General features: G+C 29.8%; 1 protein-coding gene across 2 annotated transcripts in view; it reads left to right on the top strand.

Moving 5' to 3' along the window:
• LOC115876826 (neurotrimin-like) overlaps positions 1-13,452 on the top strand; it is a 167,587-nt gene extending 154,135 nt beyond the window's left edge. Inside the window, exons 8-10 of one of the 2 annotated variants that reach the window (XM_030892796.1) lie at positions 5,545-5,679; positions 8,394-8,507; positions 11,401-13,452. In XM_030892796.1, coding sequence (XP_030748656.1) covers positions 5,545-5,679; positions 8,394-8,507; positions 11,401-11,456 — 305 coding nt within the window. In that variant the 3' untranslated portion in view covers positions 11,457-13,452. The remainder of the gene's footprint in view (positions 1-5,544; positions 5,680-8,393; positions 8,508-11,400) is intronic. The other variant, XM_030892797.1, reaches the window with a different exon arrangement.
• Positions 13,453-13,961: the final 509 nt, after the last annotated feature.

Genomic DNA, 13,961 nt, shown 5'->3' on the forward strand with positions numbered 1-13,961 from the left:
AAACTAGATTAGATAATAAAATATTAATATGTCTCGAACATCCAAATATTCTTATTTTCGACTGTAACATAGCATTACATCAGAACATATCCACTGCCTAGGTATTGCCTAGGTTTTTTTCTTTTGATTCATGGCATTATCATACAAGATGCTAAATGTAGAAAAGTATAGAGGAAAAGTTTCGTGATAAGAACTATATAATAACCTAAAAAATGCTACAGTTTTAATGGCGACTGCGGTTCATTCAGTCAAAAACACAGGAATACGAGGAGGTTGCTGCTGTAGCAGAAAAGAGAGATTTTCTTTCTACAATGAGTAAGAAAGTATGTATATATCCGAAAAGCTAAAAATAATGTATTTCACAGAGGATTGGGTCAGCTGAACTGAATGTATCAGGAAGTCTTAAAGTTTCTCAAAATCGTGACTCAAAATTGTAGCCTATTCAAGATCAAATTACCGTTATCGATAATGGAAATAAAGCAGTAGAACCCTGAAAAACTGAGCCATTTTGTAGTAAAAATTCAGATGTCCGACCCAATATCGGTTTTTACGAAAATTTTGATCAAGACAATTCAATTAAAAAAAACCGCAGGCAAAGAGCAAAAGAGCTGTTTCGGACGAGCGAAAAACACCCTTACTTATATATTAATAAATAAAATATGTTTCTTCGTTATGGTCGTTTTGTTTTTTGTGGATTTGGGCGGGTTGCCTGTTTTTCCCGGGCCGGTTTCCACTTCCCCATCCACCCCTGATCTTCAATACAATTTTTAGGAATACATAAAACCTTCTTTTGCAATTAAAATAAAATTTCTGTATACAGGGTGGTCCAAGCTGTATTCGGGAAACTTCGATAGCATATTCTACACATAAAAGTAAGTAAATATACATTTATGTCCTAAAATGCTTAGATTCTGAGATACATTTTTAATTAGAGCTTTTCAAAATAATTTGTGAAGCAACGCTAATATTTGGTTAGGTTAATTGGGAAATAATAAATGTTTCCATTCAACAGTTTTCTATAGGTACGGATGAAAATTTGATTTGGTTTTAAAAAATCTAGGTGGCGGCCCCTACAAGTAGGAATCACATTGACATCTAAGTCAAATTTCCCATGTCAAAAAACTCGAAGACAGCAATTTCCATACAAATATTGACGTTAGTTCAGAATTTATTTGGAAAAAATTGAAATCAAAATGAAACTTCTACACCCTGTATCTCCAAAACGAAACATTTTAGAACATACATTTATACGAACTTTTTTACCTATTTTTATCGGTAAAATATGCTGTGGAAGTTTCCCGAATACAATTAGAACCACCCTGTATTTAAGAAGAGATTTGACTATTTTGTAATGTATAAAATGTTACGATAGAGATCTTGCGTTTCAATAAAAAAAACGTCTACGGCGTGTAAATTTCAAACAGTAAAATAGGTAAAAGTGCCAGTGCTAAATGGAAGTTTTTTCTGACACATTTTCCGCAATATAAACCCTTAAAAATGTTCGGAAGGGGAAAAAGAAAAAGTGTGTATGGAAATACACTTTCATTGGCGTACGTCAGGAGTGAAATTCGTCGATCAGATGACATTTCTTCTTCAGTAGCAATATAAAGGATCGGCGACAAATTTCACGGCGCTCAAGCCAGTCGTTCAACACCGTATCTAATCGAGTTGTACCATTCAATCAGTGTCACTGTTCAAATCCAGCAATTCATCAACGATAAAATGAAAATGAATATGTCTCCATGCGCGCCGAATTGTCACATCGTGGTTGTGCTGAGGTCGTGGCATAGCCGGCGCTGATTACTAGACTTAACTAGTTCAGTAGCGTCGGAATAATTCCAATTAGAATAATAACGTTAACGAGGAAATGACCATACAGTCATACTACATATTAACCGGTATACCACATAATTCTCTATCTCATATATACATACTTTATATTGGGAAACTTTATACAGATTTCACGCTTTCCGACGTTATATACCTGTGGTTTAAATCAAGGGATTTTTATATTTTTATCGTTGATTTAAATAAAAAATCAACTTTTTTAAAACTTTATAATAAATCGAAAAATAACTGTAAAAGTAATAAAAATGTGTCCTAGAAAACTAAAAAAATATTTCAATAACAGATATACCCTATATCTATTCATCACTCAAATAAAATGTTATCCTTGCTATTGTAACGTTTAATTACTTTTAATAAGTCGGAAAATAATATTATAATATATATTCATATCTATTCATCTCAATCATTCGTTTCGAATACATTTCATTCGCAAAGTGCAGAACTAGGTTCTTCTGATGTTAGATTATATCTTCATTCCAAGAATCTATAATCGTTGTCAGAAAATATGCTCTTTTTTGAAACAGCTGTACCGATGATCAAGATAACTTCCCCTTCTCCAATTTATCTTCTAGTTCTTTCCAAATTTCTACCGACATTTAAATCTGCAGTAAATACTTTACACTTTGACATTAAATAATACTAATTTCATTCTCGACTTAAGACTATTTCCGAACAATAGTGTATTGTTTTATTAGGAGTGTAAAAATTATACTTTTTTACAATTTCCTACAAATACTGAAATTTTTCAAAATGTTTACTATTTTTATAAGCTATATTTTATACGTTTACTAAATTTTCAACTTTTTGCCACACATATTCGATCAAGCCACTGATATATATGAAACTTCTGTTATTGTGCCCTAAATTTTAGATGTACGAACGCTTAACCTAATTTACTTAAAAAAAGTCCTGTAGATCAATCATTAAACAAAATTAATACAAAAAATAAAATAAAAATATATTATCTGTTTATGTTTTTACAACAAATTGCAATTTGGCAGTAAAGCAAATGTGTGCTAAAAAGTGGTTTATGGTTTGTTAAAACTCTTTGCTTTTATGAAAGGCATTGGGCATATCACGGAGAGCCAACGATTGGTCAGAAATACTAAACGCGTCCTATTTTGCCTCAACTCTCTTTTTAATATCCCCGAATCGTATGTTCGGTGTAACCAGTCGCCTAACTCTTTGTCCTATTTTTTCGTTTCCTTCTCGGTCAAAACAAATAACCCAGACATTTATTCTTACATAATATATTTTCTTTAAAGGATATATCGAAATTCCCTGTCTCCTTTTATATTCCTTTTGAATTTTGGCTTAACAGTTTTACCATTCTGGAGAAAACATAACAAAATGTCGAAGACAAAAATCAGGTCACATTAAATAACAAATTTTTTGGTATTTTAGTTTTACATTAATATACATCTCTTCAAATAAGTCCTAAGGATATTTCACCACTTGCGCCTGTAAGAAAATCTAAAAAATAAAATAACTATTTTTTGTAAACACTCCTGTAGCAAACTTGTCAGCAGTGAATTTACTATAAACTAATAATTTACTAATAAACAAATTTGCCTAACGGACAAAAAAATGCTTAACGGTTCGGGAAGTAAAAAAAACACAAGGAACAAAGAAAAAAACTTTTTAAAATATCTAAATACAACTATTCAAGAACACTTTTTTTTTCAACAGATACGTCTATAATAACCGTTGACGTTTTGTTAAAACGACATTATATCAAGTTAAACTTCAAAATTAACAATTACTACCTGATAACAATCAATTATTTAGTGAACCTCTACAGCTGTCTGAGCAAGACATTTATTTATATTAGACTGTTGTAAAAAAGCCTCTTTTATTTTTTGTTTAGAGGCTATCGCTTCTTTCATAATAATTATTGCATTATTAAAATCTACTCTGTGCTCTGTGTCTCATGCATGATGACAAATGATTTGTGAAAATCGCCCTTTCTTAAAAATAATCTTTATGTTCTTTAATTCGGACATTTAAGGGTCTAGAGGTTTCACCAATATAAAATTTATAACATTAACATGGTATTGTATATTACATTTCTTGTTTGTTGTCCAATGTTCATTGGTTTAGTGTGGGTTAAAATGGATCTAAGTGTATTTTGTGTTTTGAAGGATGTTTTTATGTTATATTGTTTTCCTATCCTTATTTTTTTCCGAAACGCCTCGTATGGATGGAATTGTAAGTTGCATATCTTGTGTATTGTGTGTATTCTGCCTATGGTTTGTTTTTTTTTTATTAATATATTTTTGATGTGGTTTATATCTTTATTTAGTGAATTATTGTCCGATCATATTATTTTTGCCCTATCATATAAACTTATAACACCTTTTTTACTTTTTTTGAAGAGATGAATCCTCCAAAAAATATAAACATTTTTTGTTAATAAACCTACCATAACATAGTTCAGTACAAAATATAGAATGAATTTTATAGACTACTGAATTTTTATAATATAACTGAAACTAATTATTATTTGTAACAATTTTAACTGACTGACTCAGTCTATCAATAATGTATTTGTTATTATACCTCCGAACATAATATCCCCTAATCAAAATGGAAATATTTGATTCCATATTAAATGACCAATTTAAATCCGTATCCAAATCAATAGGTATATATAGGTTCAGATTATAATTAAGATACAAATGATGGATTACAGCTAAACCCAAATCATCTAATACTTGTATACCTTCCTAATAACAATCACTTATTCAAAATGTACCTATTAGTTTTATAGTTTAGGTTTAATTACAATTTAATAATACCACAATTTGAGAAAAAATTATGAACAAAAATATAAATATTCATGAAACATGTGCTGTTTTCTTAAATAAGAAATTATTAAGGTTTGAAAGTTTATGTTTAGATTTAGAAAATCATTTTTTTAATCTTGGAGGTCACTAACTTCTTTTAAAATTAAACAATGCGACTACAGGATTTTAGCCTAAGTAAATATAAGAATAAAAGCCATATTTAACTTGGTAATGCCAACATACAAAACATAAATCAAGTATGAACGCATTACAAGTTTGCATATCTTGTTAACATAAGACCTGTGTAACATAATAAATAAAATATACGGATAAGGTAGCATGTAAACCAGCATGTTAATGAAATTTTTCTATTAAATTCTTTTTATTGTTGTAACTATCTGTAGAGAGCTGTTTTATAAGTTTTTGCACACTGCCAGCAGATTTTGCACCAAAATATGTTCGTCACACAATTTTTTATTATTTTTCGAGCAAGCTTAACGCTATATGAATCGGATGAGGCAGAAATTGAAATTTTTGTGTAAACACTTAGCTTATATTACTTACAAGCACTTTTAGAGTCGCCGCTTTGATAACTCTACAACACTACATACTTATAGAAAACAATAAACATTTTTAAGTAGCAATTTAACAGTATAAGAAACCATTCTGTGGGCAGTTTGCAAAAATATAAGTTAATATATTTAAGAATAAGTCAAATATCAATATTTTTTTAGAGTTATTAAAGCAATTGGAGTTATAGGATCATTAGAAAGGCATACTAGTCTTTATTTTAGTATTAATTGATATTCTCCAAAATATAAGAGTTCAGTATTTATGAAATAATACCGCAATGATCCTATATCCCAACGGTATGTCAGTCTCGAACGACTGAAGCATGTTTTTGTCGCAGTGTCATACCCACCATCCACCTCACCAAAGCCCACAACCACAGAAACGCCCAGTAGAGTGAAAGATTGGGGACTCAACGATTTAAACAACTCAATTTATGGTCATCCTTCCTCTTTGACTATACATCAAGATAAAGGTACTGAGATAAAGAGAGACCGCAAGGTTACATTGATTGTTTCCACTTTTGAGATCAATATCATCAATTTCACCATGAAATACATAGTTTGCATAAAATATGTAACCTTTCAGTCTTCATTATATGGACTGACTTAATATTAGCCATTATTTCATGTTGTATCTGAGCACCTGCTTTTGTCTATTTTTTATATAATTATATATTTATTTATTAAACCAACCAGATTTGATAGACCCGGCACATTTAAAGAATATCATCGGACCCGAGGAATTACTATACAGGGTGTTCCAGAAATAAGTGCGAGTATTTTAACTGGTAGTATAGTTCGATCCCAGAAACACGAGTTTTTTTTTGGCGAAAAAAAAATTGAAAATTTTATATTTTTCTTGACGTATTCCGGAAAATATTCTATGGGCTTTCCGGAAATTTGTTTATAGTGCTTCCAGTCAAGGCAATGTTGCCACCTCGTACGTAATTTTAAAATTTATTTTAAAATAACGATTTTTAAATCATTCTACTCGATGTGTCAACACTGGGCGTCGAACAAGCTGAGGGTATTTGCTGCTGATTATCGATTGCTGTCGGCGGCTCTCAAAACGTTACCATTATTTTTTAAAATTTTCAAAATTAAATAACTCGGTTATGTTCAATTTATTTTAAAAATGGTAAAGAGAAAATATGTTTCTTTTGGCCAGATCTACCACCCCTTAAAAAACTTGCACTTATTTCTGGGACACCCTGTAAAATCGGACCCGAGGGATTACTAAACTGTGTATATAATTTAAAAATCGTAGAGTATTGATAAAAAGAAAAAGAATTTACATTTAAATCGAATACAAAATATCGGAACTGTATAAACCAAATGAAATCGGAAAAAATGGCAATATGGAACGTTAAGAAACATTTATAAACATCATAGATTAAATTGCATCGTAAAAAACGATCCCCTGGGATAAACAGAACGAATGGCTCGAGTTTTTAAGAAGTTTCCGAATCAGTCCTGCTTGCTTCTTCTGCCCTGGCGGAGAAACAATAACCGAGAAAGGGCCAAAGTTTTTGTATAAACTCCCACTAAAATTCCTATAAGACATATCGATATGGGAAAGCCATAAACAATAAAATAAACAAAGAAAATTAAAAGCGTTTTGCTTTGTTGTCAGACTTTTACGAACATATCTCCAACGAGATCTTCTATCTTTCATCTATTAGTTTGCTTTTCTATAGCATTTGATATATGGACCTGTAATAATATACCTTGTTCGTCAGCAAAAATTGGATAACATGAGGAGACTCGAAAAAAAATATGTTTTTATTAATTAATATTTGATATAAGAGATAGTAAAAATGTAAACGTTAGTTCACATATTCTAATTATCATAATTTCCTGTTGGAAAGTATCGGAAATGCGGAAACCTGAAAATCAGTTTATTGAATTAGGACTGTTTCCGTATAAGATAAGATTCCTTCAAATTGAATAACACCCTCGCTAAGATGAAACAGCCTTTGTATTGTCACCTAAAGAATTTTTTTGTTTTTTGTCTTTTGACTTTGTCGCTTACACAGAAACTCGTGTAATATTGCTGTTTGAACAGGTGAAGCATTAATTTATTTTGCCCACCCAAGAGCAAAAATAAGACAAAAATAGAATTAACCTGAAAATGTTTATGTTTGTCAGTAAATAATAGTTTTGTTAAAGGATTATCAACATTAACTCAATTTTTTTCCTACTTTCGTGTAGATGGAGAATGCAATATTTTCTGATTTTTTTTTTAAACTTACAGCGCCATTAACAAAACTTGTATTTCAAGTCCTTGAAAAGTTATTTCGGATAATTAGCAGATATTTCAATGGTTCCAGAGGATGTTGTGAGAGCCTCATCCAATTTTTAGAGAGTTAGGAACATTCCGCGGAAAAGTGAAAAAAAAAACAGCCCCTAATTACATTTTTCATCAGAATTTGTCTTTATATAGCGGCTGCGATTTTAAATATTGAGTGGGCAGCGATAAAAAAGCAGCATCATCCTGCAATTAATGTAAAGTGGCATTGAAAGAAAACTCCATAAATGAATTTCGTCGAAAGAGTTTAGAGTGTTGAAGTTTTTTAAAACCCGTTGCTCAATGGTCAAGTCGTTTTTGTTTTTAATGAAGAATATTTTTATAAGTGTACGGCTTTTCAATATAAACCCTGGCCGTGCTACGTGTTCTAAATCCTAAATGCAATTAAAAAGGAAATGAAAATTCTTTTAAAGAATAAAAACTTTTTTTCAGCTCAAACTCGATATAACTTCTATGCTGAGTAGCATTAAATAATCTGTTTTCATTTTGACTCTTTAGCTCAACAGCGGAATTCTTTCTCCATTTTTAGATATCATATACATTCTTCGACTGCGGTAAAATTATTAAATACATTCTTTACTAACTTCTGCCATTCCTTATTGCTCTTTTCTGTTTATAAGTATCTGCTAAGCTGGGAACGAAATATTTCCAACTGGAGATAACCAACATTTTTATTATTTCTCTCAAAATTACTTAATATACATTCCAAAAAAATATTTCTTTTTATACACCTAAAGAAAATTTTTCTCTCCATTATCACACATATAAAAACAGGCAATTCTCTTAATAAAGTTATTTTTATCTCAAAAAATTCTTATGTTAATATAATGTAGATATTTAGTAATATTAAATATGCTAACAATTATGTTTTGTTCACAGGTGCCAAATACCAGTCCAACTTGAATGAAATTGACAAATCTGAACAAAAATCAACTTCAGAAAATGACAGTCAAAGTATATTTACTGACCAAGAAAACGGTGCTATAAAAAAACGTAAGTAGACTATTCTAGAAACTTTATATAACTTAAATAAACCAAAAGAGAATTTTTTAACTAGTTTTCCCCATTTTTTCAATAGTATGACAAAAATTAAACCAGGGTCGGTAAAAATCATGATGTTTTTAAAAAAATCAGATTTTTTTTATTTTAACAGAAAACATTTTTTCCAAAATTTTAGAGTCCTATTCTAAATGGCTAAATCATCGTAGCTCTGCCCGATGCCGATAACATTAGCTGTTTCAAAAAGATATGAAACAGCATATTTTCTAAAGATTATAGATTTTCGGGAATGAAGATATAGTCTAACATCAGAAGAACATAGTTCTGCACTAGATTTTGCGAATGAAATGTATTCGGACAGCGGATATTTGTCACGTGTACATAAATTTCAAAATAAATCCCTGTCGTTTAAAGGTCTAATAGATTCACACGAAATTACTTCGGTCCAACATTTTAATTGATGAATAGATATGAAGTACGTAAGTGTTATACAAATAATTTTTTATACCGTTTTATAACATTTACAATTATTTTTCGATTTATTAAAAGTATTTAAACGTTATAGCAAGTGTAACATTTTATTTGATGAATAGATATAGGGTATATCTGTTATAGAAATATTTGTTAGTTTTCTAGGACACATTCTACAGTTATTTTTCGGTTTATTATTAAGTTTTAAAAAAGTTGATTTTTTTATTTAAATCACACAATTAAAAAAATAACTTGATTTAAACCATGCCAACCCTGAATTAAACTGAAATAATAATTTAAATTAAAGTAGAAACACCAGATGCACCACGAAATATAAGAAGAGCGACGGAAACAATAATTGCATAAATTCATCGTCAACTTAATACATCGGGCAGTTTCTGTGTTCAAATTATACATTCCAGTTCGAGAAAACTGCGAAAAAAATGAGTGGGGAATTTTATTAAAAGTTTCGGATGCCGCAAAAATTTGGGCAAGAATTTCCGACACAGTATGTCTCCAATATAAAAAAATTAAGATTATTAAAGGTTTTAAAAATACCCAGACAGGAATGCCGGTACGTATCCACGTAAAAAGATTTATATTAAATTAGTATTGTACATTTGAGGTGATTACTGGAATAATAAAACGCGAATCATATTCTATTGCATTGTGAGTTTATCCAGTTACTGAAAATACCAAGAAAATATATCTTGTTAAAATAATGGACTGCGACCAAATCAAATATTAAAGAAGAAAAAACTGAACAGAGGGCAAAGAGAGAAAGGGAACTAAAGACAGATGCTTCGGTAAAAGTAAAATCCTAGAATTTGTCTTAGAATCGTAGTAACACATATTGTCTTTGATGTGTTTTCCCCAAACGCATATAGGATTCTCTTTGCCGTTGCCATGCATACCGCCAGTCCACTTTGCATTTTAGTGACTTCTCCACTAAATACGTCATTTAAAATTCAAGAAGACCCGCATTACGCCGCAAAACTACGCTTCTGACAATGGCGGAATTTACCATCGAAATATTTTCAAACCTCGCCCAAAAAATAGGCTTTAGTTTGTTAAATTCGCTTGTAACACGTTTCCTAGAGTATTTCTGTATTAAATACCTTTATTCATTGCAAACTTACAATACTATATAATAAAAAATACATTAAAATATAAAAAAATCAAATTTAGAAATAGAGTTTGAATCTTTTTTAAAGTGGATATGTTTTAGCACCTATATGAAAGTAAAGCATGGACGTATTTAAAATATTATCATTTCTGGGATCAAATCGCAGTTAAATTTCCTCGCTGACGACATTACGTCATAATCTTTATTTGAATTGTTTTATTTCGAACGGTTGCTAGAATGAAATATAGGATATAAGGGTAGTGTTTCGTATAGCGACACGTCAAAGAGCCAGGGCCATAGGTCAATACGAATGGGGGAAATTGAGAAAATTCTATTTCCTCTGACCTTTAGACACGTTATGAACTGATGTTCATGACTCTATTATATACCTTGGAGCGTTTCTACACACGTATGGCACCAGCAAATGACCGTTTTGACAACGTTAAGCGCTGATAAGCGTTCAGATAGATTTGAAATAAGGAAATGCATTAGCTTTTCCCCGTTTTCTCGGCAACCGGAAAAATAATTACTTTTTTCCGAGTTAAATCAATTTTCTCGCCCTTTGATATTCAGTTGTAAGAAACAAGTCAGTTGCAGATATCTTATTTATTTTCTCAATGTTGTACCTCATATTGTGTATATACAGGGTGGCGTCTCTGTGTAAGACTATGTAGGTTAAATTAGAGCATTTTTTAAAAATATAGAGAGTTCTACAGTGTGTCGCCAAAAAAAGTTAACACATCAAAGTTGTGTTTTTGTTGCAAAGGAACATCCTATATATCAATTGATTTTCGGATTTTAGGAGAAAAATAAAGGCAAGTTTCGTTAGAGAATTATATGACTAAAATCTAAGGTTTTTGATATATTTAACATTTTCTAAAAATAAAAATAAAATTCAAAATTTTAATAAAAGGGGTAGGTAACCATAATATTATTTTGAAGATATATGAATTCTCCATTGTATGTCGTAATAATATACTGGATATTCCATTTAAAATAAAGCAGTACCATGTGCTTATAAAAGTGACTAATATTCAATATTAATTATGTCTTACCCTGTATAACTTTTCGGGTCACATTTTAATTTGGCTTAACATACAATAGTTATTTTAACTAAACATCAAGCTATATACAGGGTAAATTAAAATTTAAAATGCTTTCAATTAACTTACATATTCTCCCAAAACTTCATTTTGCTATAAACTACTTTGGTTTTCCTTGGAGCCACCCTGTACATTTCAGATCATCTATATTTTATATTCTCCTATAAAACAATTCCTCTTGTTTCAGATTACTGGTTGCCAACTTCGATTGTCCAGATCATACTATACGTATATTTTCGGTGAATTGTTTAAATAGAGTAAAATAATTTCTACATTTATGTTAGTTTAAAGAATTAAGACATGTTAACTGTAAGTTAAGAACAATGGGACGCTTTAGTGTAAAATTGTTTATATGTATAATCTATTTTAAAATATAAAGACTGAGATTTTAATTGAATGAACTATTTACTAGATCACCAGATTATAAAGAGTAAAGTTGAATGAATGATTATTTTAGCCAATTGTAAACTATTTATCTAAAATGCACATTGTAATTGTTAATGGAAAATATTTAAGAATCAAAATTTACCGATAAGTAAGTAGGCACTGTTTTAGCTAAGATATATTTTTTTCTAGAATAAATTAAAATAATTCAAAAAATTTATTTTACGTTATTTATTTTACTCTGTTAATATAGTATATCTAATGCAGAGTGATTATATCCTCATAAATTATTTCCAAAATCTTCCAAAATATGATGAAAAATTTAACCAGCTGTTTGTTATGGTATTTTTCAACTTGAGTTTCTTGTGCCAAAAAATCTGGTGCCAAACAAGCAAGTTCCCTTATTTTAATCACTCTGTATTGAAGTTGTTAAAACTGACGATTTTTGCAAATTGTAGAACGTTCGGCTAAATAAAGTATGTAGCTTTTTTATATAGCGAGATAAATATTCCAGGCCGTATGATAAAAAATATATAGATATAAAAAATGTATGCAGCTTTCCTTATAAAGCACTACAACAGGGTAAATACCTTTAATTTTCTTCCTCTATTTTTATCATATGGTAATATTTATGTAAGTACAATCTAAACTAATATTAAATAAATGTAAATATACGGTACTTAAATTAAACTTAAGACTAATATGCAAGAAATAACTTTCCAATTGAAGTTGGATCTTTGCCACAAACTCTGATACGGAATTCAGCCGAGAATTGTGTGAAAATAATACTAAGTGAAGTCCGCATATATACAGGGTGACCAGAAGTTTGCAGGTTAAACTTCATACATTCAGATAAAAATCTTTTTATCAGAGACAGTTTTTAGTAAATATACATATTTTAATCTACAAAATATGCTGTTAACATATTTCAATTTTCAGAGATTTATTTTTTTTTCTAATACCTCTATGAAGAAAGTGGTATGAAACCACTGAGGTTTTCGATTATTTTCCCAAACACTTACAAATTTCGTAAGTGCAATAAATCTTTTGGTCAAAATTCTAGAAAATTAATAATAACAGAAAAGACTTTACGTTGCCAGTTCACTCAGTAATATTGAAAAACACAAAATTTGGAATCGCGGTATAATTAAACAAAACAAGTATTATTTAGTGGAAAATGTACTGCTTTTTCTATATAAAACTATTAATCAATAGTAGAAAATCCTCTTGACATCAAAATTACAAATAAAATATAGTACTTATGTTTTTCTTTTCTCGGGCTAAGGAAGTTTTAACAGGGTATTAGGCGTTTTAGTCAAGTCAAATTAAATTTTCCAATATATTTCCAATTTCAATTCCAATTACATATTACAAAAATTAAATTACATAAACATTGAAAAGTAGAACTTTTCTTTTTATTTTCAATTAAATCTAAAAGAATAAAGAACCTTGTAATATACAGGACGTCCTGCTTAAATAAGTCAATGTAGTCAGAACTGTTAAGAACTGACCTTAATTGTCCTACTTGAAACTTGATTTTCCTTTTTGGTCATCTATTTTTGACCGCATTGTATATTCTTCCCATATATTAGTTTCATGAATATGATATTCATCTAGTTAGAGATCAACTAAAACACGTTTGTAGACGAATGAGAATTCACTTCGAAAAAGTAACGAAATAGACTATTTCTAATTTAAAAGGACTCGTTTAAAATCCACTTCTTTGAAGTGAATTCTTGATTACGATACCTTTACATTAAATATATTATATAATTAACTCTACGTTTAGTGTAAATGTATTCGGATACCTAGATATATATTGGAACGGTTTTGGTATTAAAAATTAAGAACCCAATGTATTGTACATGTACATAAAAAATAATCAAATATAACAAACCTGAGTTTTATTTCAAACCCTATGATTTTAAAAGTTGATAGGCAAGGACATCTAAAATTTTTAGATATAATTTTTTTACACAGATAAAAACAACTTTCACAGATGAAAGTTGTTTGGATCAAAAGGTCCATCTCCAAAGTAATTTAATAGAAAACTATAAGAAAGAGCTTTTCAATTTAAAAGAAAACTCCTTTTTGAAATCCAATCCTTTGAATCGAGTTCTCGATTACGGTACCTTTGCATTAAATAAATTATCTAATAAAGTCCTAATTTAGTGTTAACGTTCCTAAATACCTCGATATTTAACGCTGGTGTTGCTTTCAGATCTAAGGAGCTAGTTTTGCCCTAAGAAATATCGAGTTTAAACCATATTTAACGGGACGCAAGAAAACAAGTAAAAAAAGGTTAGAAAAGCATAAGAAAATGAAATTGTGACAGTGCAATCTTTAAAAAGTGGTTTCCTTTCT

Source organism: Sitophilus oryzae, unplaced genomic scaffold, assembly GCF_002938485.1.
Source record: "Sitophilus oryzae breed Bouriz unplaced genomic scaffold, Soryzae_2.0 scaffold_1440_pilon_pilon, whole genome shotgun sequence".
NCBI classification, from domain to species: Eukaryota; Metazoa; Arthropoda; class Insecta; order Coleoptera; family Curculionidae; genus Sitophilus; species Sitophilus oryzae.